This window comes from Oncorhynchus masou, chromosome 8, assembly GCF_036934945.1.
Source record: "Oncorhynchus masou masou isolate Uvic2021 chromosome 8, UVic_Omas_1.1, whole genome shotgun sequence".
Lineage (NCBI taxonomy): Eukaryota > Metazoa > Chordata > Actinopteri > Salmoniformes > Salmonidae > Oncorhynchus > Oncorhynchus masou.
Window position 1 is genome coordinate 15907056 of NC_088219.1, and position 26560 is coordinate 15933615.

Consider the following 26560-nt stretch of genomic DNA (forward strand, 5'->3'; position numbering starts at 1 on the left):
GTGGCTACTTTGAAGAATCTGAAATTTAAATACGTTTTGATTTAACACTTTCTTGGTTACATGTGTGTTATTTCATAGTTTTGACATTTTCACTATTATTCTACAATGTAGAAAATGGTCCAAATATATAAAAAACCTTGAATGAGTAGGATTGTCCAAACTTTTGGCTGGTACGGAACATGTAGGTAGGGGTAAAGCGACTATGCATAGATAATAAACAGTGAGTAGCAGCAGTCCAGGTAGCCAATTGTTCAGCAGCCTTATGGCTTCAGGGTAGAAGCTGTTAAGGAGCCTTTTGGACCTAGACTTTTTGAAGATCTAGGGGCCCATGCCAAATCTTTTCAGTCTCCTGAGGGGGAATAGGTGTTGTCGTGCCCTCTTCACGACTGTCTTGGTGTGTTTGGACCATGATAGTTTGTTGATGATGGGCCACCAAAGAACTTGAAGCTCTCAACCTGCTCCACTACAGCCTGTCAATGTGAATGGGGATGTGTTTGGCCCTCCTTTTACTGTAGTCCACGATCAGCTTCTTTGTCTTGCTCACGTTGAGGGTCAATGTTGTTATACTGGCACCACCCTGCCAGGTCTCTGACCTCCTCGCTATAGCCTGGCTCGTCGTTGTTGGTGATCAGGCCTACCAACGTTATGTCGTCAGCAAACTTAATGATAGTGTTGGAGTCGTGTTTGGCCAGGCAGTCGTGGGTGACCAGGGAGTACAGGAAGGGAAAAAGCATGCACCCTTGAATAAGGTCAATGCTGATCGTGATGCTCGTGTTGGCGTTACTGAAGCTGGCGAGTATGACATAACATAGTATGCAGCGTGACACTCAAGACATAATCATGTGATTATGATAAGTGTTACAGGATAGGCTACAGAAACAACCTTGAGTGACTCACAGCTGACGGGACTTCCCTGTTTTCTATATTTTTATTTGAAGAAACGTAAAGAAACGCAAAACCAAAAAAAAGAGGATGTCATTACCCAGAGGAGTGAAGAAGATTCAAGAAGCCCCGGGGGAGTCATACGTTATAACTTGACTTGTTTGCCTGTGTACTCTTCCTCTCCTTCTCTCCCCCACACCACCACTGTGTTTTCTGGGTGATTCCTTGCATGTGACACTGGGTGGTGATTAAAACTTTATTAAGAATTGAGAGCCTTGATGTTAAAACTGTTATGTTTCATATCCACATTTTTCTCTGTCCTTTCTGTCTGGTTTTCTGTCTGGTTTTCTGTCTGGTTTTCTGTCTGGTTTTCTGTCTGCATTCATCAGTGACTAAAACAATCATTTCTGATCTTTCAATTTAGAAAAAGTTATTGTTAAGGGTGTCTGTAAGACAGGTGAGCATAGTAAAATTGAGAGAAACCTAATGAAGACAACATACACATACTGTGAATGTTTTAGAGTGGACTGTTGTTTGATTAGTTTCCCTCATTTGGTTTCCTCCTGTCCTTTATCCCTACAGTCAGCTATTTATCAGGGATTTTATTAAAAATATATATAATTAGGTCAGTGGTTATGTTTGTCCTATTTCACACATGTACACGTGTGTATTAATACGCATATTTAATTTAATTATCAAGCAGAACAGAAGAACCACCAGGATCCGGACCTCGTAGGGTTAGACTTTAATACCCCTGTAACAGATGTTCTGCTTTCTATCATCTAATGATTCAAAGACTTGTACTCTCCTCTGTCCTCAACTTGAAGAACACCATGTCAATACTGTAGCTGGACAGCAGAGGTCCTCTTCCTCATGGAATATGCTACGGTGCCAAGTTGGAGTGAAAAGACTTGCAGTAACATTTTGAAGCTTCTGCAGTCAAACCACAAACTGAGTCTGCCATCTGTCAGTATGAACATAGTGGCACACTATCTTACAGCGATTCAATACAATTGATGACTGTCCATTTTCTTGCTCATAGTACATACTAGTTAATCTGGAACATAACATAGTAATACCCAAAAGTGCAGGTTCAGTCAGTAGACTACAAACCATACATAAGTGGCAACCTTAGGTCAAACTTAACATTTACATTTACAATGACATTTTTTGTTAATAAGAGAATGTTCCAGTAAACTATTTTGTCCACTCAATCAAGTGGTTTGATTTTATTTGCACACTTGAATTAAGCACACAAATATTGTCATTAGATACTGAGAACATTTCTTGATTTGATTTCTCAATATTGGACTGATTCATGGTTTCCAGACCACTGTTTCAACTGGCAAGGTATGTGGGTTGCAGGTGTGTCTGTGTCTTTTAGACTTGCCCACACCTGTTTCAGGAGTTCCATCCCAGTATGTCTATCGCCTTACCTTAAGTCCAACCGTCAAAAGAGTGAAACATTTACCACTGGAAAATAGTTTCTTACAACATCTCGTGTTTTAGAACCTTTATAAGAATTATTTGCCTGAAGCAGTATCCGATTTAAAGGGATAGATCCCCTAAAAAGATAAGTGGAGAATCATATTAGGTTGTGTTTTGAGGGGACTATACATTTAAAAATGTTGACCTGAGATAAATCAAACTGAGATTACATGAAGGCTTGCTCTACCTCTTCCAGCAAGGTTTTACACTGATAGTTAGATTTAATTTTAAACCACACACACGCTCGCACACACACACACACACACACACACACACAAAAAAAAGAGATTCAGGGCTTGTGTGTTAGGGGGAGCTCTGTTTACCATCCAAAGTGCTGACAGTTAGTTTTGATTATCTGTTTCCTGCCCACAGAAAGCACTGGAGAGGCAGACACTGCATTGTTCATCACTGTCTTTGTGGGGGATGGGGGGGACGCAGCTCCTGTTTGAGCACATCCCACCTCCAGGGTTCTATAGAGGGAGGAGTGACTGGGAGGTCCCAGGCCACACCCCCCACAAGCCCCATCTCCACCAGTTGGTATTGTGTGTGTGTGCGTGTGTGTGTGTGTGTGGGTGTGGTGTGGTGTGGTGTGTGTGTATGTGTGTCTAGGGGGTGTGGTATAGAGATGGTGACAGGTAGCAGGTTGTGTATGGGAAGGGGGGGGGGGTTATGTAAGCTCATGCTCTACAGTATATATAGGAGTGAGAGGCAGCGAAGAAAAACAGATCTCCTGTTCTGTCATCTTCCTCGTTCAACCACTTACTTTACAATTCTTGATACTGACCCTGCTCAGCTGTAGTCATGACGACCATGCTGCTGAGAGCGCTAGGAGCACTGCTCTGCTCCTTGGTTGTCACCGCTGAGGTTCTTCCCCAAGGAGACTTCAATCTACAGGGGGTAAGAGAGAGAATGAAGAGAGGGATTATTAAATCAGGGATACATTGAAAATCAAATGATGAGGACCAAACTAGAGATTATTATAGAGAAAAAATGTACTGAAAAAATACAAAAAAGAAACTGTGATACAAATGGAAATGATTAAGAGAAATGTGGGAATTCTAGTGACAGGGATATTCCAGTATCAGCTCTCACAGATTTAGGATCGAAAATTTTTGTGACCCCACAGACAGGAATGAGAAGGTGTTGTAATCTAATCAGGGCTGGGGTTTTTTTCAGGTTGCAGGAAAGTGGTACCTGATTGGATTTGCTACTAATGCCCAGTGGTTTGTCAGCCACAGGGCCGGCATGAAGATGGGCACCGCCATACTGACACCAACTGTTGAAGGAGACCTGGACATGGCATATGCTAGCCTGAAGTGAGTGAGTGAGTGAGTGAGTGAGTGAGTGAGAGACTTTCTGCTGAACCCGAATGAACTGTATTGTCTCTGTAGCACTGATGGCTCCTGCTGGAGAATGAACCACCTGGCTGAGAAGACAAACCTTCCTGGGAAATTCATCTTCAAGAGCCAGCGTAAGTCTAGAACCTACACACATACACAGGGCCGGTTATAACCTTTTGTGGGCCCTAAGCGAGATTTGGTTACAGGGCCCACACCTCGCAGAAAAACATTTTAGTGGCCCCCCTCTAGACGGTGTAGAGAAACATTCCCTGCAATTCCATACATTTTGCCATGGGGCGAAGAGAAACTGTTGCAGTTTTAAAGTAAATTTTCAGCAATTCTACACATTTGGCCATGGGGCGAAGAGAAACTGTTGCAGTTTTAAAGTACATTTTCCGCAATTCTACACATTTGGCCATGGGGCGAAGAGAAACTGTTGCAGTTTTAAAGTACATTTTCCGCAATTCTACACATTTGGCCATGGGGCGAAGAGAAAACTTTGCAGTTTTATAACTAACTTTGTTATGACTTATGCCACATTAATATGGTCTGAGTGAGAATGACTAACAAAATCAATGGGGGCTCCCCAACTGATGATGCACAACCAAATTGCACCTGGTGTATTCTACTATTCTTACCAATGATGTACGTAAACCCTGGATTGCTGATGCTATGTTTTAGGCAATGAGAGACTTTGAAGCCACTGGATGGCCATATTGGCACTCCTCAGAAAAGCAGTCCCCCATAGGAATAAATGTAACAACATTATATGTATTTAAGTGTTTTTGTTGTTGTAGTGGGGACAGTAACATTAGTACTTTCTAAGTATTATATAAAATATTATATAAGCTTGTTTTATATATTTTCAAATGTTGCATTTTTTATGTTTAGCTCACACAATATAGTTTAAAAGTATGCACTAAGGTGTCTGTAATAGAACAAGTGTTTCAAAAGCAAATGTAGACTTTTATAAAAGCCTTTCTATAGCTTCCAAAATATATTTTACAACGGTGGGGGATGGCCAAGATGGAGTCGCGGTGGCTTCAAGACATCGCCCCCTGTCAGGCATCTAGTGTATGTATAAACTGTTTGTTGAGACCCAACTGAGTTCCTAAAAAAACAAACATATGTTGCTTATGCCTGGAACCCTGCTCATATATACACACACACACAAAAAATGTGTGTGTCTATTCATCTTCTATTCACCCCTCTCTAGGCTGGAATAATGAAAATGACATGCGTGTCGTTGATGTTAAGTATGATGAGTACGCCCTCATTCACACCATCAAGACCAAGGGAGGTGTTTCAACTGTGCTCAACAAACTGTATGGTAAGTTCTTTTCCACTCCTCTGTTAATTCCTATAACTCAGTCTCATTTCGTCACTATTTTTCCCCCATAATTTGTTATCAATCTTGCATTATAAATTGTATTGTATCCTTCATAGTATATTTAGTCTGCCATGTTCTGCATGTGTGGTGTCTACAGCCCGCGGGACAGACCTGAGCCCTGACCTGCTGCAGAAGTTTAAGCAGTTCTCCCTGGACACTGGCATTCTGCCTGAGAACATTGCTATCCTCCCCAAAAACGGTTCGTCCCATTTCGGTTTGTGACGTGTATTTAAGGGTTCTATTAAATCCATATTGCGGAAGTTCAGCGTTACAGCGTGGTTGAAATGTAAAGGCAATGTTCCTGCGTTAGCGGAGACTGCATTTCATGGTGCATATGTAACCGCTGCATATGTCTGCTCAATCAGATGTACCTTAACATTTCCAGCCTGCAATCTGTAATGATACATCAGCGGTACCGGTTGAATAGAGCCCTAAATTGAGCAATATTTATGGGTAGAAGTGTGGAATGTCTCAGGCCTTCTTTCTCTCTTTCTACAGATGAGTGTCCCGCTGCGTAATTTCCTTGATGCTCATCACTTCCAAAGCGTCCTCCCTTGATCCTTCTGCATGGCTTTGCTACTTGATGGGTAGGCAGACACATGGCAACTGTGACCACCAAGAACCACCTTAAACTGCAATGACCCATCTGGTTCCGCCTTAACCTGCAGCTACGCTACATTACCCACTGAAGCCTAGTTTTCCACTTCCCCAATTTGTTCCAATAAAATACTGTCTGGTGCTTTATCAGTTTGTCAGGCATCCTACTCTTATATATGACGGTATTTAATATCTCTGATCCTAAGTAATATAAGCTGCTTTAGAAGTCTGATCACATGTATGCCCTATTGTAATCCCAGCTGTAAAATAAAATGTTATCCTACTCCTTGCAGTTATTAGTTGACAATTGCACACAGGGCCTTCAGAAAGTATTCACAACCATTTACTCTTTCCACATTTTGTTGTGTTACAGCCTGAATTTAAAATGGATTCAATTGAGATTTTGTGTCAATGGCCTGTGGTGGACAAAGTTAACCAATTGTCATACAGATCAGAGGCAATAGGGATGACCAGGGATGTTCTCTTGATAAGTGTGTGAATTGGACCATTTTCTTGTCCTGCTAAGCATTCAAAATGTTACTAGTACTTTTGGCTGTCTGAGAAAATGTATGGAGTAAAAGGTACATTATTTTCTTTTGGAATGTAGTGAAGTAAAAGTAGTCAAAAACATAAATAGTAAAGTACAGAACCATAAAAATGACTTTTTAAAGTATTTTTACAACACTGACTGTCCTACACACAATACCCCATAATGTCAAAGTGGAAATATGTTTTTAGAAAAGTCTTGAGTCAATAAGTATTCAAGCCCGTGGTTATGGCAAGCCTAAATAAGTTCAGGAGTAGAAATGTGCTTAACAAGTCACATAAGTTGCATGGACTCACTCTGTGTGCAGTAATGGTGTTGAACATGATTTTTGAATGACTACCTCATCTCTGTACCCCACACATTATCTTCTGTAAGGTCCCTCAGTCGGGCAGTGAATTTAAAACACAGATTCAACCAAAAAGACAGAAGTTATCAATGCCTTGCAAAGAAGCGCACCTCATTAGTAAATGGCAAAACAATTAAAAAAGCAGACATTGAATATTCTTTGGAGCATAGTGAATTGATTAATAGCACTTTGGGTGGTGTATCAATATACCCAGTCACTACAAACATACAGGCGTCCTTCCTAATTCAGTTGCTGGAGAGGAAGGAAACTGTTCAGGTATTTCACCATGAGACCCATGGTGACTTTAAAACAGTAAAATGGCTGTGATAAAAAATGAAGAATGGATCAACAACATTGTAGTTATGACAGAGTGAAAAGACGGAAGCCTCTAAGGAATACAAATATTCCAAAACATGCATACTGTTTGCAATAAGTCGCTAAAGTAAAACTGCAAATGTGGCAAAGAAATTAACTTTGTCCTGAATACAAAATATTAGGTTTGGGGCAAATCCAACACATCACTGAGTACCACTCTTCATATTTTCCAAGCATGGTGGTGGCTGCATCATGTTATGGTTATGCTTGTCATTGGCAAGGACTAGGGAGTTGTTTAGGATAAAAAAATAAAAGGAATAGAGTTAAGCACAGACAAAATCCTAGTGGATAACCTGGTTGTCTGCTTTCCAACAGACACTGGGAGACAAATTCACCTTTCAGCAGGTTAATAACCTAATACACAAGGCCAGATATACACTAGAGATGCTTATCACGACGACATTCAATGTTCCTGAGGGGCCTAGTTAGTTTTGAGTTAAAATCATCTTGAAAATCTATGGCAACACTTGATAATGGCTGTCTAGCAATGATCAACAATCAACTTGACAGAGCTCAAATAAAAAAATATATAATAATGTGCAAATATTGTACAATCCAGGTTTGAAAAGCTCTTGGAAACTTACCCAAAGACTCAGATGAAATCACTTCTAAAGGTGATTCTAACATGTACTGACTCAGGGGTGTGACTACTTACATCAATTGGATATTTCAGTATTTAATTTCCAATAAATTTTCAAAAATGTCTAAAAACATGTTTTCTCTTTTATTAAATAAAAAAAATGTTCCATGTTTTATTCAGGCTGTAACAACAATATGGAATAAGTCAAGGGGTATGAGTACTTTCTGAAGACCCTGTGTTGGTCAATTATTAAAAAGACAAACATGCAGGTAAAATACTTTGCTTTTATTATCTTTTTTCATATCTTTTTTTTAACAAATACGTCAAGTACATCCATAACAACACAGTTCTGATTCCTCCTTTTATGTAAGTGTTTACATCTACACACTTTTTACAGATTTGTGTACAAAACAATAATTTACGTCCCATAGAATTCTAGTTACACTGAACTATACAACAAATTTCATGATGATGAAATAAATATAAAAACTAAAAATTATCACAGGGGAAGGAACTGTCGAAGCCAGAGTACAAACACACCACGAGTTACATCTCTCTTCAGGGAACTAATACCGCTCACTGGTCACTGACATAATTAGATGGGAGAATCTCAATCGCATACTCCTCGCATCCTCTCCTTCTCTAAATCCAATGGAGAAGGTCAGAGGGGATGGACCTATGGCTCTCTCATCCAATAGGTTTTGAGGAGAGTGTAATGTTGTGGTCATGAATTAGTGGTACCAGATAGTGTGCATCCTCACTCCGAAGGCCTTGCTGGCGCTGCATCACACTTCAGCCAGGTGTCTGATAATCAAGCTTATTAGGGGTCAAATAATGTGTATAAAGAGGGGTTTATGGGTTGGAGTTGATACTGCTTACCTGTATATTAGATCCCTCTAACCCGACGACATGGTTGGCCACATCTAGTATCTCACGGTGTTAAGAAGCGAATCAACTAATAAACCTTCTCTGAAGCCGCAGCTTTTACAAATGCCTTGGCTATTTGCTATGATGCAGTCAACTCCTTCACCGGACAGACAGTTCTCCTCAGAACAACAACGACAGTTCTCAGAATACCAAAGATAAGACAACAGGGAGATGTGGGGTCAGACTACCAGGAAGCACAATAGATACATTAACTGACATCCCTCACAACAGGCATACACACAAGCAAGCACTCAACTACATACAACACACATACTCTTCGTGTCTCAGCGTTCAAAGCATCAGGTATAATTAATGAGTTCATGACTACTGCATTCATAATTCTTAAAATAAATTGGTGGCAAGTGCTATTAGAATTTAGTTAATCTCGACCACTCTGCTCAGTGGATCTGCTTTTTCTCTCAGCAGGTGAGTGTCCATTTTATTGTGTGAATACAAACAGCTTGTAGATCATATTTTATCTTAGTCATGTGCCAAGTTAAAGTAGGCTTAAAAATCGCCACTTTAATAAAGAACTGATTGTGGCTGTGGAGTAAAAACAAAGAATCTACAAAGACCTCAAAGAGACCTGCGACTCTTGCACATTCTGCCATGCAATACTGTCACCAGCAGGGGGACATGCAGATAAAGTGCAAGTCTGTACAGGGCTTTGTCACCGTATTCCATAGGCCTTACACCGGTATATGTACACGTAAATTCATTTTCAGTTGCAGGAAAGTTGGCTTGAGAGTCATTGCGGTAAAAATAATAGATGTTCCCTGTTAATGCAGCAGACACACACGCACACACACATTCAATTGATTACGGTGTGGTGGTGGTTGCATTAGTGTTGTTCTGGTGGTATGAAGGGTGGGCAATGCCAGGATCACTCTGCCTGCACCAAGTCCTTGTGGTGGCGTGCGATATGCTGGTTCTTCTCTGAGGGCCTGCGGAAGCCTTTAGAGCAGATCTCACAGCGGTGGGGGTAGTCTTTTGTGTGGATGGAGATCACATGGCGCTTGAAGCCTGAGGCATCCCCACTGCTGTAATCACAGTACTGACACTGGTACACCCTCCTCTCCCTGGGCCCTGTGGCCAAGCCCGCAGCACTAGAACTAGCACCAGGCACCAAAACCTGCTTCTTTGCCACCGGTGCACTGGCAGAGGAAGAGGCAGGGGAAGGTCCCAATAAGGTCCTTTTGGCTCCATTCTTTTCAGGAGAGGCCTGTTGCTCCTTGGTGTGGACTGACAGGATATGGCGACTGAGCACAAAGGGGTCCGCGATCTTGAAGTTGCAGTGCCGGCACTGGTGCAGTTTCTTGGCACGGTGCGACGCCGAGTGCTTCTTCAGTTCAGACGGCCGGTGGAAACCTTTATCGCAGACTGCACATTTGTGGGGGTAGTCCTTGGTGTGCACCGATATGATGTGGCGCTTCAGGTCACTGGAGTTGGAGCTCTTGTGTTCACAGTGGGCACACTGGTGGGTTTTGGCCTCCTCGTGCGTCAGCCCGTGCTGCAGCAACTCCTCCTCCTCAGCAAAGGTCTGGAAGCAGCGTTCACACTTGAAGGGCATCTCTTTGCTGTGCTTGGTCTTGACATGCGTCTTCAGGTTGGAGGAATCAGCCGACTTGTAGTCGCAGTAGAGGCAAGAGTAAGGCTTCTCGCCGGTGTGCGTGCGCATGTGTTTCTTCAGCTCGGAGGGGTGCCGGAAACCCTTGCCACATTCCACACAAATGTGTGGAAAGCTCTTACTATGGACGGCCAGCAAGTGGCGATTGAGCAGTCCTTGTTCAGCCGTCTCATAGTCACAGAATTTGCACTTGTGCATCTTGTTGGCCTGTGAAGGCACAGGGCTCTTGGGCTCACGGTGGTGGTGCTGCAGTCGATGGGAGAACAGCGCCGCCTGCTGGTGGAACTCCTTGCCACACACCTCACACTCAAACAGAGCCTTGTTGCTCAGCGTGTGCACCTCCATGTGGTTATGAAGGCTGGCCTTCTTGTTGGTGGTGAAGTCACAGTCCGTGCACTGGTACTTTTTCCTGGTCAGGACATCCTGGTGGTGGTTTTTGGTGTGGCGCTTCAGGAAGCCTCGCGACTTGAACTTCTTGCCACAGAGCATGCAGGGATATACTGTCAGAGGCTGGCCATACGGACCAATGATGATGGCTAGGATGGGAAACAGCGAGAGAGAAGAAAATTAGGGCAGATACATGACTCACATATATCACGTGACGGTGTAAAAACAACAGATGGTCTGTATTCAAAAAATTAAACGTGAAAACCCAAGCCATAGAATCAGTACCAGATAGTTATTTTGTCCCATCTGACAGCTGTGTACCTGTCTGGACCTGGCGAGGCTCAGCCCTTGTTCTCTTGTTCTTGTTTCGTTGCCTGTTGAGCTTGTCCACTCCGTCTGATTCATCAATGTGCAGCAGAGCACTGGCAGCACCGTTTCTGTTCTCACAGCTCTCACTGTCCTCAGAACCTGTAATAACACAGCAAACGTTCGATGCAAATGCACACCTTCTCTCACCCCTGCTAGAGCAGAGAAACTTATCACTACAGAAGGCAGGTGAGCAAGAAGACATTATCTGCTTTGTTAAACTGAATGTTTGTATGTACTGACCATACGTGGCTGCCCAGGCCACAGGCATGAAGTCCTTGCTGAGAGCCGTGCCGTCGTACGACCGCTCGTGGGTCACTGGTTCCTCACCCCCCACCACCACCTCCATATAAACCTCATCAGATATCTTTGATGAACCTGCAGGGTAACATACTAGTTACAACACAACTGTAAAAAACACACACACACACACACACACACACACACACACACACACACACACACACACACACACACACACACACACAGAATTGATAACTTACCATGGTCCCCCTGAGACATGTACACCATCTTCTCTCGGAGCGTTCGGCCTGTAGAGTCCGTCAGTGCCACATCCTCTGTGTCTCCATCACTGATGTCCACTGTTTCTCCTACACAGTCAACCACACACTGATATAATACTCCTTGGTGATCAACTATTATAGGTTATAGAATCCCTCTTTCCTGAGGTACTAAACATTATTCATATGTCTCCTTACCCAGGTCATCCTCCCCAGAGTCTGCCTTGAAGATGTACACCTTGATCACCTCCTGGCCGTCCTCATCCTTCTCCACCTCCTGGTCCTCCTCGGCTCCCTCCACAGTCACCTCTGTGCCATCGTCTGACACCATCTTGCCTGCCTCATCCACTGGAGGAAGACGAAAAGAGAGAGACAGAGTGAGAGATCCATTCACTACTGGTCATTAGTTTAACTGTAATGTTTTCTTTATAAAGAGGCCAGATGACAGTGGTATTGATGTAGAACTGGAGAGGAGAGAAGCAGCCTGGTACTCACAGGAGATCATCAGGTAGTCCCCACAGCCGTCTGTGTCTTGCTCTGGGTCCAGTTCATCCTGGGTATGCCCGTCTGCGACCATCACATCCTCAGGAATGTCCCCCATGGCAACACCTTCGTCTTCCCCCTCCAGTGACATCACACACGTTTCCACGGCAACATCCTCGTCCTCATCACAGTGCACATACTCAGACACCACGTCCTCAACAGCATCCTGGATCACCAGCTCGTCTGAAGCAAATCCATGCACCGCCATTCCCTCCCCCTCCCCCTCCGACACCAGCACAGTCTCCTGCAGCTCCACCACAAACTCCTCCCCTGCAGCACCACCCTCATCTGGAACACATCAACACAGGAACAGTTGGATATATTCAGCATAGGCCTACATAAACATGCTGCAGAAAACACATTCATGCACTCTTACACAGACAATAACAACAAAAAACTAAAAACTTGGAAGAAATGTTAGATTTTTGTGCAGAACAACGAACAGTACAGGGAATTACTCGAATGCGAAAACACAATTTTGCTATTACCTGATCCATGGAGAATGATTTTAGGCTCTTGGGAATGTAGTGCCAGCCTGGTCTCGTCCTCATCCATTGTCCTTACACCTCATTGGTCACTGCAGCACTGGAGGTAATAATTGACCAGTCAAATCAGTCACATAGGCCTAATGGCAACCAAAATGAGTCTACATTTTTGTTCCCCCCGTTTTATCATTGCTGTGTGATACTAAAAGCGTCATAGGCGTGCTTAAGAACCATGCGGAGGCCTCAGAGCGGTTGGGTAAGTTGTTTGCCGGTTTCAGCAGGCAGGATTTAGGACCGCACGGAAACCACAGAGCGTGCGGACAGGCTATATGAAGGCAAAGCTATTATTATAGGACCAGCACGGTGCTGCTGCCTGCATCTGCTGTGCATTTTCTCCAGGTTGTAAAAGCAAGCAGAGCAGAAACTGGCTACTTTTTATTTGATTGATGCAGTTGGCAAGGTAACTGTCGTTTGACTTAACAGAAAAAAAGTATGTATTCCCAGTGCTGAGATAGTAGCGTAACTGACATGTAAACATGACATGTTTCATCCCTCTCAAGAAGTTCTGTCTGAAGAGAACTAACTAGCTAGCTAATAGCTGCCACAGTTCTAGCCTATAGCAATCTGTCAGATAGCAGCATCTAACAGCTGTTCCGTGTATGGAAATGTTTTGTAGCCTTTTTTGTCCTGTTTCAACAGAAGCAAATTAACTTGCCTAGTTTATGCTAGTTGATATAGAATTAGAGCTAGTCAAAATTTGGCTAACGTTAGCTAGCCAGCTCACTAATTTCAGCTATTATTTTTGCCTCAATCACACTAGACCTGAATCAAACAAGGAAACCAGTGACCAAAAAATGAGGGACAATATTCAGAATTTTTTTTGACAACGCAATGTGATTTTATATTAGTCACTATAGCAATGTAACGTTATTGATCTGTCAGTTTCTCTAGCTAATTCCCTTCTTTTCACTCTGACATGGTGCACAGTCAGTACACAACACTATGTTCATCATATCTTAGCAGATCAGATGGTGACAGGTGTCCCAGCAGGATCAGACAGCCAGGGAAGACCAGTTTAATAATAATAATAATAATAATATATCCCATTTAGCAGACGCTTTTGTCCAAAGCGACTTACAAGTCGGCTGGGGCCACTACTTTTACATATGGGTGGCCCTAGCGGGAATCGAACCCACGACGCTTGGCGTTGCAAGCGCCATGCTCTACCGACTGAGCCAAACAGGGTTATAGAGCTCAGTTTACAGAGCTCGGGTGAATATTGCAGTATATAAAAATCAGTGAATGGATACAAAGTCCCATCTTGCGTTGATGGGTTGGCTACAGTCTGGGATCTGGGAATAACGGCCATTTCAATTATTGAACCACGGATGCTGTTCTTGGATAATATAATGTATAAATGTACACCAAGGTCATTATTTTTCAAGCCTCGTCTGAGCAGAATCAGATGGTGACAGGGGACTTCAGCATGGTCAGGCAACCAGGGAAGACCAGTCTCACAGCACTGAGGTGAACTTTTGCAGATACAACACTTTATTATCTCTGTGTAGAAAACACTGGACAAGCCAGATGCTTCGTAGATTGAAACTATTTTAAGGCAGTCGATGTTGATTTCCAAAATGTATCAAGGCTTGAGAGGCTTTTCCCAATGACACAAAACACTCCAAGCAAAAATGTGAGGAAGACCTGGAGACACTATTGATGATGATGAATGGATACTGATATGTTTGAATGTCCAGTAATGTTCATGTATAGCGGCTAAGAAATGCATTGCTATTAATTGGAAGGATGGTTATCTTCCCACAATGTCACAATGGATGGCAGAAATGTCAAGATATGCATCACTAGTAGCGGTCGGCCGATTAATTGGAACGGCCGATTAATTAGGGCCGATTTCAAGTTTTCATAACAATCGGCGCCCAAAAATACAGATTTTTGATTGTTATTTAACTAGGCAAGTCAGTTAGAACACATTCTTATTTTCAATGACAGCCTAGGAACTGTGGGTTAACTGCCTTGTTCAGGGGCAGAACGACAAATGTTCACATTGTCAGCTCAAGGGTTCCAATCTCGCAACCGCACAGTTAACTAGTCCAACTCTGTCACGAATATTACCGAAGGTGACTCCCCTTCCAGTTCGGGTGGCACTAGGCGGTCGTCGTCACCGGTCTACTAGCTGCCACCGATCCATTGTTCTGTGTTCGTTTGGTTCTGTCTAATTGGTTTCACCTGTTTCTTGTTTGGTTGTTAGGGTGGGGTTATTTAAGTTAGTTCAACCCGCTTCTGTTTGTGCGGGCTTGTTCGTCTGTATGTGTTAGAGTGGTTAGTGTTTGCATTTCGGGTTTCTCGCTGTCCTTTATTTTTTCACATTATTGTTCGCCTGATTTTTGTTCTTGTGATTTTCTGGACATTAAAGCGTGTTTTTCCCGTATCCTTTTGCTCTCTGCGCCTGACTCCACACCTATTCACTCATTTAGTATTACAGAAGCCCGCACCATATTATGGAGTCAGCAGGAGCAGCGACCACCCCTCTTCCCACGATGGAGGAAAGAGTCCTTCACCACACGTCCATCCTCCATCGCCTCGGATCAGCGATGGATCAAATGTTGGAGAGGATGGATCGTTGGGAGAAGAGTGGTCTCCCTACTACCCCACCTACCCTCACACCAGCAACTCTACCATCTCCCCCAGCGGGATCTGGTTCCAGCGCCCTGCACATTATGCCTCCGAGGGAGTACGATGGAGCAGCGGCGGGGTGCCAGGGATTCCTGCTTCAATTAGACCTCTACCTGGCCACCATTCGGCCGGCTCCCTTGGACGAGGAGAGCGTGAGGGTCCTCATCAGCTGCCTTACGGGTAGAGCCCTGGAGTGGGCCAATGCTGTTTGGAACGGGCCCGACTCAGCGAGGGGCAACTACCCGGAGTTCACCCGCCGTTTCCGGGCCGTGTTCGATCACCCTCCGGAGGGCCGAGCGGCGGGTGAGAGGTTGTTCCATCTAAGGCAGGGGACGAGGAGCGCGCAGGACTTCGCGCTGGATTTCCGGACCTTGGCCGCTGGAGCAGGGTGGAACGACAGGGCCCTGATAGACCATTACCGGTATAGCCTGAGAGAGGACGTCCGCAGGGAGCTGGCTTGTCGGGACACTACGTTTAGCCAAGATGAACTGATAGCAGATGGTCTAACCGGATCGACAGGTCTAACTGCTCGCGGACGTTCTGAAAGGGTCCTGTTCATTCCACCTCCTGACCCGCCCACTCCTATCCCGATGGAGCTAGGAGGGGCCGCGTCTAGGGAGATCGGAGGAGGAGGCTCCTCCTGTAGCAGTTGTGGCCGGAGAGGGCACACTTCAGGTCGGTGCTGGAGTTCATCTGGGAGTCGAGAGGGAAGGCAGAACACTCCTCGGTCACCCCAGGTGAGTCAGCACCACACTCTCCCAGAGTTTCCTGTTGGTCACATGTTTGTATTAATTTGATTCCTTAAATTTTTTCCCTCTCTCCAGCATAAGGCGCTAGTAGATTCAGGCGCAGCTGGGAACTTTATAGATCGCGGACTCGCTCAGAGGTTGAGGATTCCGTTAGTTAAAGTAGACCCCCCTTTTCCCGTCAGGGAAGCCACAATTCCTTTGGAGATGATTACGCAGGGGAATCATAAGGAGCGAATTAGTCTGTTCCTTATCGATTCACCTGAGTTTCCGGTGGTGCTGGGGATTCCCTGGCTGGCTATTCACAATCCGACAATTTCGTGGAAACAGGGAACTCTCCAGGGGTGGTCTGATGAGTGTTCAGGCAGGTGTGTAGGGGTTTCCATCGGTGCGACAACGGTGGAGTGTCCAGACCAGGTTTCCACCGTGCGCATTCCCGCTGAGTATGACGATTTGGCTATCGCTTTCAGTAAAAAGAAAGCGACCCAATTACCACCCCATCGTCAGGGGGATTGCGTGATAAACCTCCAGGTAAATGCTGCACTCCCCAGGAGTCATGTGTATCCTTTATCCCGGGAGGAGACGGTGGCTATGGAAACATATGTCACCGAGGCTCTGGGACAGGGATATATTTGGCCCTCCATGTCAACCGTATCCTCGAGTTTCTTTTTTGTGAAAAAAAGGGATGGTGGTTTGCGTCCGTGTATTGATTATCGAGGTCTAAATTCCATCACGGTGGGTTTTAGTTACCCACTACCTCTCATTGCTACGGCAGTGGAATCATTTCACAGAGCAAAGTTCTTCATGAAGCTGGATCTCAGGAGTGCTTATAATCTGGTGCGTATTCGGGAGGGAGACGAGTGGAAAACTGCATTTAGCACTACATCTGGCCATTATGAGTACCTCGTCACGCCATACGGGTTAAAGAATGCTCCAGCTATCTTTCAATCTTTTGTGGATGAGATTCTCAGAGACCTGCACGGACAGGGTGTGATAGTGTATATTGACGATATTTTGATCTACTCCGCTACACGCACAGCGCATGTGTCTTTGGTGAGCAGGGTTCTTGGACGACTGCTGGAGCATGACCTGTATGTGAAGGTGGAGAAATGTGAGTTTTCCAATCAAGCCGTTTCCTTTCTGGGTTATCGCATTTCCAGCTCGGGGGTGGTAATGGAGGGTGACCGCGTCAAGGCCGTGCGTAATTGGCCGACTCCGACCACGGTAAAGGAGGTGCAGCGGTTCTTAGGGTTTGCCAATTACTACCGGAGGTTTATCCGGGGTTTTGGTCAGGTAGCAGCTCCTATTACATCACTGCTGAAGGGGGGGCCGGTGTGTTTGCAGTGGTCAGCAGAGGCGGACAGAGCTTTCCGTAGGTTGAAGGCGCTGTTCACTGAGGCGCCGGTGTTGGCTCATCCGGACCCTTCATTGGCGTTCATAGCAGAGGTGGACGCATCCGAGGCTGGGGTTGGAGCGGTGCTCTCACAGCGCTCGGGTGCGCCACCGAAGCTCCGCACCTGTGCCTTTTTTTTGAAGAAGCTCGGGCCAGCGGAGCGGAATTATGATGTGGGGGACAGGGAGTTGTTGGCTATGGTTAAGGCCCTGAAGGTGTGGAGACACTGGCTTGAGGGGGCTAAGCACTCTTTCCTTATCTGGACTGACCACCGTAACCTGGAGTATATCCGATCAGCTAGGAGACTGAATCCTCGTCAGGCAAGGTGGGCCATGTATTTCACCAGATTTCGTTTTACTATCTCGTATCGACCAGGTTCCCTCAACACTAAGGCCGACGCGCTGTCCCGACTCTATGACACTGAGGACCGGTCCATCGATCCTACTCCCATCATTCCGGCGGCTAAGCTGGTGGCACCAGTAGTATGGGAGGTGGACGCGGACATCGAGCGGGCGCTAAGGGAGGAACCTGCGCCTCCACAATGTCCGGAGGGTCGTAGGTACGTGCAGAGAGCATTTATGGAACGTCTGGGGGTCTCGGTCAGCCTGACCTCAGGGTATCACCCGGAAAGTAATGGGTAGGTGGAGAGAGTGAACCAGGAGGTGGGTAGGTTTCTGCGGTCGTATTGCCAGGACCGGCCAGGGAGTGGGCGAGATACATCCCCTGGGCAGAAATGGCCCAGAACTCACTAAGCCACTCCTCTACCAACATGTCACCATTTGAGTGTGTGTTGGGGTACCAGCCGGTCCTGGCACCATGGCATCAGAGCCAGACTGAGGCTCCTGTGGTGGAGGAGTGGGTGCAGCGCTCTAAGAAGACCTCGAGGGCCGTCCAGGAGTCATTACGCCAAGCGAGTGGACGGCAGAAGAAGAGCGCTGACCGTCACCGCAGTGAGGCCCCCGTGTTTGCACCAGGGGACAGGGTCTGGCTCTCGACCCGAAACCTGCCCCTCTGCTTGCCCTGCCCGAAGCTGGGTATAGGGCCATTTAAAGTCCTGAGGAGAATAAACGAGGTTTGTTATCGATTATTACTTCCTTCGTATTACCGTATTAACCCCTCGTTTCATGTGTCTCTTCTCAGGCCGGTGGTAGCTGGTCCCATGCAAGGTGAGGTTCCGGAGGTCCCTCCGCCCCCTCTGGACATCGAGGGGTCCCCGGCGTACACGATACGAGCTATTCTGGACTCGAGACGCCGGGTGAGGGGCTTGCAGTACCTCGTTGACCGGGAGGGGTACGGTCCGGAGAAGAGGTGCTGGGTCCCGGTGGGGGATATTCTGGATCCATCTATGTTGAGAGAGTTCCATCGCCACCATCCGGATCGGCCGGCGCCTTGACCCCTGGGTCATCCCCGAGGCCGGCGTCGGCGCGCTGCGAGAGCTGCGCGTCAGGGGGGGAGGTACTGTCACGAATATTACCGAAGGTGACTCCCCTTCTAGTTCGGGTGGCGCTAGGCGGTCGTCGTCACCGGTCTACTAGCTGCCACCGATCCATTGTTCTGTGTTCGTTTGGTTCTGTCTAATTGGTTTCACCTGTCTCTTGTTTGGTTGTTAGGGTGGGGTTATTTAAGTTAGTTCAACCCGCTTCTGTTTGTGCGGGCTTGTTCGTCTGTATGTGTTAGAGTGGTTAGTGTTTGCATTTCGGGTTTCTCGCTGTCCTTTATTTTTTCACATTATTGTTCGCCTGATTTTTGTTCTTGTGATTTTCTGGACATTAAAGCGTGTTTTTCCCGTATCCTTTTGCTCTCTGCGCCTGACTCCACACCTATTCACTCATTTAGCGTTACACACGCTCTAACCATTGCACTCCACAAGTAGCCTGCCTGTTACGCGAATGCAGTAGAAGCCAAAGTAAATTGCTAGCTAGCATTAAACTTATCTTATAAAAAACAATCAATCAATCATAATCACTAGTTATAACTACTAATCCAGTTTAGCAGGCAATATTAACCAGGTGAAATTGTGTCATTTCTCTTGCGTTCATTGCACACAGAGTCAAGGTATATGCAACAGTTTGGGCTGCCTGGCTCAATGCGAACTAATTTGCCAGAATTTTACGTAATTATGACATACATTGAATATTTAGACTTAGGGATGCCACCCGTTAGATAAAATACCGAACGGTTCCGTATTTCATTGAAATAATAAACGTTTTGTTTTCGAAATTATAGTTTCAGGATTCGATCATATTAATGACCAAAGGCTCGTATTTCTGTGTGTTATTATGTTATAGTTAAATGATTTGATAGAGCAGTCTGACTGAGCAGCAGCAGGCCCGTAATCATTCATTCAAACAGCACTTTCGTGCGTTTTGCCAGCAGCTCTTCGCAAGCACAGCGCTGTTTATGACTTCAAGCCTATCAGCCTAATGGCTGGTGTAACCAATGTGAAATGGCTAGCTAGTTAGCTGGGTGTACGCTAATACTGTTTCAAACTTCACTCGCTTTTAGATTTGGAGTAGTTATTCCCCTTGCACTGCAAGGGCCGCAGCTTTTGTGGAGCGATGGGTAACAATGCTTCGAGTGTGGCTGTTGACGATGTGTTCCTGGTTCGAGCCCAGGTAGGGGCGAGGAGGGGGACGGAAGCTATACTGTTACACTGGCAATACTATAGTGCCTATAAGAACATCCAATAGTCAAAGGTATATGAAATACAAATGGTATAGAGAGAAATAGTCCATTAAATACTATATTAACTACAACCTAAAACCTCTTACCTTGGAATATTGAAGTCTCATGTTAAAAGGAACCACCAACTTTCATATGTTCTCATGTTCTGAGCAAGGAACTTAAAAGTTAGCTTTTTTACATGGCACATATTTTACATGGCACACATTTTTACATGGCACATATTACTTTCTTCTCCAACACTTTGTTTTTTCATTATTTAAACAAAATTGAACATGTTTCATTATTTATTTGAGGTTAAATTGATTTCATTGATGTATTATATTAATTCAGTATTGTTGTAATTGTCATTATTACAAAAAATAAAATTAAAATAAAAATGGCCGATTAGTCGGTATCGGCTTTTTTGGTACTCCAATAATCGGTATCGGTATTGAAAAATCATAATCGGTCGACCTCTAATCACTAGATTTGAATCATTACAAGATTAATAGTATACTGTGCAACTTTCAAAAGGTATGGGCGCCTTATGTGGAATACTGTATTGAAAACATTTGAATTTTTTAGTTGAGCAGTTGCAAATAAATACTTTTTCCATGGCACACAAAACACCGGTCTGATTTGCACCTGTCTGATTTGAGCCAGCCTCAGTGGACTAATCAATTGGAGGCCACAGGGATGCCAGTCCAAGAATATGAGGATTGTTGCTCAGATGCACACGGCACATCTCTCTCCAGAATGCGCTGCTCTCTCCCGCCAATTTGTGGGTATTCAATGTTTCATCATTTCATTGTGTGCATTGTTTTCTGTGTATCAATTCCCCATTACATATAATCACCAGTAGTAGCCTACATTTACCGTTAATTCCCATCATTTCTAATCTGGAATGTGTTTGGTTATTCTAATTTCTGTTAATGCATTCAATATATTATTATTAGTAATTTAACGTTCTCATTATCGGAGTGGACATCTGTTTTGCAGAACTCACAATTTATGCTAGACTTGAGAAGCACGTTTTTGTTTATTTAATTCCATTTAAGAGTTCTGTCAATTTATTTATCGTCTTTTGTTTGAAACGTTCCTGTCAGTCAAAGTTTAGTAAGGATGAGCACCCGATTATGCATATAGAAGTAGGACTTGTCTACCTGGCCTCCGCACAAATGTAGGCCTATAAATGTGGGGCCATTGGGGATGTCTGAGTATTTCTGATTGCCTTAATTCACCACCACTAATGAGCTATGGAGCTTCTCAAAGCCATTTCCCCCCTCAAACAGCAAGTAAACAAAGTCTGTTTTTATAATCAATTGATAATGACAATATTTCCCCCAGCTCTCCCTTTCGATAACCACTCGGCATGAAAGGGGAAAATGGAACGTTTTGATCCAGTGAAAACATTATAAAATATTTGATTACTTCTTATCCCTTGCACAAATAGCCTACAGATGTGTCTGTCTGGAGCAACTAGAGGGCCCAAAATATTTCATACAATGTTTCAAGTTTGCTAGCAGGAGATTCTGGGCAACCCAGTTTATACAATGTTTCAAGTTCTTTGCAGACAGGCCAATCGTAGCCAATGTGATTTATAGGATATTTATTTTTATCCGGATATTTTCTACCTGCAGGCTGCAATGTTTTCATGTGTTGGCTTTATGTAGGCTATTTGTACATAGTTGACAATGGCAATAAAAGTTACTTTTAGATTTATAGAGTTTTAATTTAGATAGAATGTTGATTAACCACAAACAATGATTTTTAGATACAAACACTGTTATAAATTAAATGAAACTGTTCCATGAAAACGAGCATATGAAAATCATAACTGGCACGCAGATTGGTAGAAATGTTTAATAAATTGGCACTCCAAATATAGCCCATTACTGGCAACTTCAGGAGCGTAGCGCCAGAATCTGCAAAGGCCAGCAGCAGAGGGAGGAAGGGGGTCAGGAACAGGTTCTCTCTCTTCTGGTTAGGCTATCTTGATCTCTGGCTCCCTTGAGTCATATGTGTGTCTTAATTATTTAATAAAACAGTGTGCTTAAAGCATCAGACAAGGTTTGTAGCCTACATATAGGGAGGGTGTGTCTGTATAATGGTAAAATACATATTTAAACATTTTGACTAAATTGATTGGTCGAAAGAAAAGGCTACTTTTGGTTGACCAATATAATTCTTTGTCAGGGACAGCCCTGGTAGAAATACAGGAAATGAGCTTTAGATGCCCCCAAAAATCCTGAGCAAGGTCCCCCCTGCCAGTTTGTCCCATAGTCTACCATATTCAAATCCTAAATCTCAAACATATTTTTCTCTCTAACAAGAAGCAATCATGTTACAATGTAACATATATCATTAAGCACATGTATTTCACATCCTGTGAAATGTAGCCATGTCCCAATCTGTCTAGACATCAATTATATTGGTCTGCACTTCATTTGGGGGCAGTCTAAACTAGCTAGCTATTTTACTTGGCCTACTGCCTAAACCAAAATGAGGAAGGGTATAGGCAGCGATTAGGTTTATTACATCTGTGATAGGAATGAAAATATCATATTTTTGTTGTAATGTGCTTTGACATAACGAGCGACGTTTTCAGCCATGCAAAAACATTACTATCTTAATCATCATAGTCTTGCAATGTGAAGGAATCCATGTGGTTACTTGCCGAAATGCATCGAGACAAAAAGGGTTTGGGCAACGTGCCGTTAAATTTCTCGTCCAATTCACCCACCCCCATGGTCAAATCTGACAGCAGTGGTGTGGGAGCGCGAGACAGGCAGTGCAGCTGCATAATGAGCTGATCTGACTCAAAACCTTTAGCTGGCCTAACATGAAAATAGGAACGAACTCAGTACAAAAACGACTGGTATAATGTATATTTACACAATATAACATTTAAGACAAAAGGTATGCAAGCAAACAAAATAAGGACATTTCACCAAATTATCTGGCGGTCGTAATAAAATGGTTACGTCATACCTAATATAAATCAAACAGTAGCTCGTCTAGCTAAATGTGGTTAATGTTGTTTGGGGCAGCTTTGAGCTAGCTAACATAAATGGAAACATGAGTTTCATGACAAGAGCACACACATCCATCCGATAGTCAATATCAATGCATGGAGCTAGCGATTTCGCGAGCCATCTGAAAGGTTTATAGCTAGGCAACTATGGCGGCTACCCTGGCTAGCTAACGCCCATTTCCTTCAGTGTTTTCAAAAACAGAAGTACGCCATTTTGTGTTGGAGATCACTGGACAAACATTTTGCCCACTATTTGCATAATAATGCATGCACAGTGTCATATTTGAACATGGTGTCTACTATTGTATTTTGTTGGGGTATCTGACTAGCAGACTAATGTTACCGATGTTTAGAAAAATCCCCTCCCGGATTTTCTAGGCCGTAATTGTGGCCTGCTTAAGGCCTGGGCCCAAATAAGCAAGAAAGGCCCAACTCCTCGTGCGCTTCTCCGCTTGTCAGATAGAAAAATAGAATAATGTAAATGCAATCACATATGTAAGGCATTTCATATGCTCCGTGCACGTAAAAAAGCGCAAGATAACCTGCTTACCAGATTTTGTAGTACGGGTTGGCCTCTCTCCGTCGCTCGATTTCCAGGCCGTCCGGTTTCCCCAGACTCGGGCAGGATTCAATCGGGAGTTTGCGCTAGCTGGGCGGGCCGCTGAGGCGCAGGGAGGGAGGGGCCGAGACTTTCGAAGCTCCACTGATACTCAGAATCGCTACAGCCCCCAGCTCCGCCAGCACCAAGGCCGCCGTCAGCATTCACGTCACAGCCCGAAAGTCGTAGGAAAATGCGGAAGAAGTCTGGAAACCTAACTGGTAATTGCAGGCAGGCCACGATCAGGGACTCAACACCGCGTCTGTTTGCTTTGCATACCTTTTGAAAGACTGGTTTAGTTTGTTCATGTATTGGCTCATTGAATGTCTTTAAAAATCAAGAACAAACTGCGAGAACTTTAACTGCTGCCGCCATTAATTAGCAGGATACTGTTATTTTACATATATATTTAGCCCTGTATAAAACCCTTGGTTTGTTACTACCAACTTACACTACAGGTTAACTTCACGGCTACATATTTGCCATTGATTGACCACTTCTTCTTGGTCAGTTGACACTATTTATTATTACAGTTGATATTCCTTGATCTTCTCTCTTGCCTGCAATTTGATGCCTTTTGAGATAAGAACATATTTTGAATGTAGCAAGAGAGAGACCAGCTGACAGGGGGCTCGATTTCTTCCTGTGCTGAGGAGGGACACGCTCTACCACATGTACGGCAAAAGTCCAGGTCTCGGGTAGAAGCAGTAAAACACTTACACAAACAGTAGCCTATTCCCCAAGAAGTGTCTCCGTGCACAAAGCCCCACCTGTTAGCAGGGGACACGTACTTCTACAGCACCCGTGACACCATAATAATAGTGTAGCGGGAGAGAGAACAGCGAACATCATCGATTTTACAGTTTTACGGTGCAGAGGCTACTGCTCTACCACCTGTAATACGAAAAAACAGGCCTCCGCTAAAGGCAATAGACCACTTACAGTCACACACTGTATTACACAAAATACTTTATACGATTTGTGTGCAAAGAAAACACAGAAAACTAACCCACCCATATGAGTGGAGCAGGGTAATGCTACCCATAGTCATTTTAATTCTGTATCCTTTAGTCTTTTCCAGGTGAAGTTCTACAGTAGTTCAGGTGGGCATCACATTGTCCAGAGCAGGGTTTCACTGCTTCCTCTTCCCACTCAAAATCTGAGAGGGAATCCTCACTGGAGTCTTCCTTCAGTCCCAATGGCACAACTATCTGGGGTGCTTCACAATACTTCCTTCCATGTCTTTTTCTCTTGTCTAATTTTGGCCAGGTTCCATTCTCTAATGGTTGGTTTTATTCCTCTGTTACTTCATTATTCTCATCCTGTAGAAAGATGTAGAAAGAAACTGATCGGGAATCAGGAATGGCTACCAGTACATGAAAGTGGCTTCTTCTATGTCCTGTTTTCTAATGCACAGTGTATTGATTCATGTAAAAATAACCAAGCAAGTAGAATTTATGGTGTGCATGAATATGTTGGATGTAGACTCACCTTCAGTGTACCCCCAAGGATATACAGATGCGTCTTGCGGGCAGCTGTGGTGCATGCACGGGCAGAGGGGCGAGTTGAGGGGAGGGGTATGGAGTTAGTGGCAGGTTGTGAGGGATGGGGTGTTGTAGAAACCACAGAAGAGGGTGGTGCAGCAGCAGATCTATGATCAAGTGAAGACTATAGTGAAGACTATATTGCAAATATTGCTATATTACTCAAATAACGTTACACACACATCACTGACGCCACACACTTACACCCACATGCACACACCCCTCACACCTACGCTGCTGCTAAATGACTATTGATTAGATTTATTACTACCATTCTGCTGCTGTTCATTGATTATTGATTGCCATTACCATTAGTATCTAGCCATTTGTCCTGCTACTGGTCACTATTACTCCTGTTTGCATGTATATACACTGCTCAAAAAAATAAAGGGAACTAAAATAACACATCCTAGATCTGAATGAATGAAATATTCTTATTAAATACTTTTTTCTTTACATAGTTGAATGTGCTGACAACAAAATCACACACAAATTATCAATGGAAATCTAATGTATCAACCCATGGAGGTCTGGATTTGGAGTCACTCAAAATTAAAGTGGAAAACCACACTACAGGCTGATCCAACTTTGATGTAATGTCCTTAAAATAAGTCAAAATGAGGCTCAGTAGTGTGTGTGGCCTCCACGTGCCTGTATGACCTCCCTACAACGCCTGGGCATGCTCCTGATGAGGTGGCGGATGGTCTCTTGAGGGATCTCCTCCCAGACCTGGACTAAAGCATCCGCTAACTCCTGGACAGTCTGTGGTGCAACGTGGCGTTGGTGGATGGAGCGAGACATGATGTCCCAGATGTGCTCAATTGGATTCAGGTCTGAGGAACTGGCGGGCCAGTCCATAGCATCAATGCCTTCCTCTTGCAGGAACTGCTGACACACTCCAGCCACATGAGGTCTAGCATTGTCTTGCATTAGGAGGAACCCAGGGCCAACCGCTCCAGCATATGGTCTCACAAGGGGTCTGAGGATCTCATCTCGGTACCTAATGGCAGTCAGGCTACCTCTGGTGAGCACATGGAGGGCTGTGCGGCCCCCCAAAGAAATGCCACCCCACACCATGACTGACCCACCGCCAAATCGGTCATGCTGGAGGATGTTGCAGGCAGCAGAACGTTCTCCATGGCGTCTCCAGATTCTGTCACGTCTGTCACATGTGCTCAGTGTGAACCTGCTTTCATCTGTGAAGAGCACAGGACGCCAGTGGCGAATTTGCCAATCTTGGTGGTCTCTGGCAAATGCCAAACGTCCTGCACAGTGTTGGGCTGTAAGCACAACCCCCACCTGTGGACATCGGGCCCTCATACCACCCTCATGGAGTCTGTTTCTGACCGTTTCAGCAGACACATGCACATTTGTGGCCTGCTGGAGGTCATTTTGCAGGGCTCTGGCAGTGCTCCTGTGTTGCTTCCTAAGTGGACAGTTTGATTTCACAGAATTGTGATTGACTTGGAGTTACATTGTGTTGTTT

General features: G+C 44.6%; 2 protein-coding genes and 1 long non-coding RNA gene across 3 annotated transcripts; 2 read left to right on the forward strand and 1 right to left on the reverse strand.

Moving 5' to 3' along the window:
• Window positions 1-3072: 3072 nt before the first annotated feature.
• Window positions 3073-5981, forward strand: LOC135544191 (lipocalin-like). The gene is made up of 6 exons (XM_064971628.1): window positions 3073-3267; window positions 3547-3686; window positions 3762-3841; window positions 4927-5040; window positions 5198-5299; window positions 5599-5981. The coding sequence occupies exons 1-6, from the start codon at window positions 3172-3174 to the stop codon at window positions 5616-5618; spliced, it is 552 nt and encodes a 183-aa protein (XP_064827700.1). The 5' UTR covers window positions 3073-3171; the 3' UTR covers window positions 5619-5981.
• Window positions 5982-7811: 1830 nt separating this feature from the next.
• On the reverse strand, window positions 7812-23812 carry LOC135544190 (zinc finger Y-chromosomal protein 1-like). Its single transcript, XM_064971627.1, has 8 exons — window positions 23483-23812; window positions 12405-12501; window positions 11869-12204; window positions 11572-11721; window positions 11356-11463; window positions 11096-11230; window positions 10808-10954; window positions 7812-10635 (listed from the first exon to the last, which is right to left on the reverse strand). Exons 2-8 carry the CDS (start codon window positions 12469-12471, stop codon window positions 9356-9358), a joined length of 2223 nt encoding a protein of 740 aa, XP_064827699.1. The 5' UTR covers window positions 12472-12501; window positions 23483-23812; the 3' UTR covers window positions 7812-9355.
• On the forward strand, window positions 11676-19024 carry LOC135544193 (uncharacterized). Its single transcript, XR_010456304.1, has 2 exons — window positions 11676-11750; window positions 18375-19024. It is a non-coding gene; the product is annotated as an uncharacterized LOC135544193 (long non-coding RNA).
• Window positions 23813-26560: the final 2748 nt, after the last annotated feature.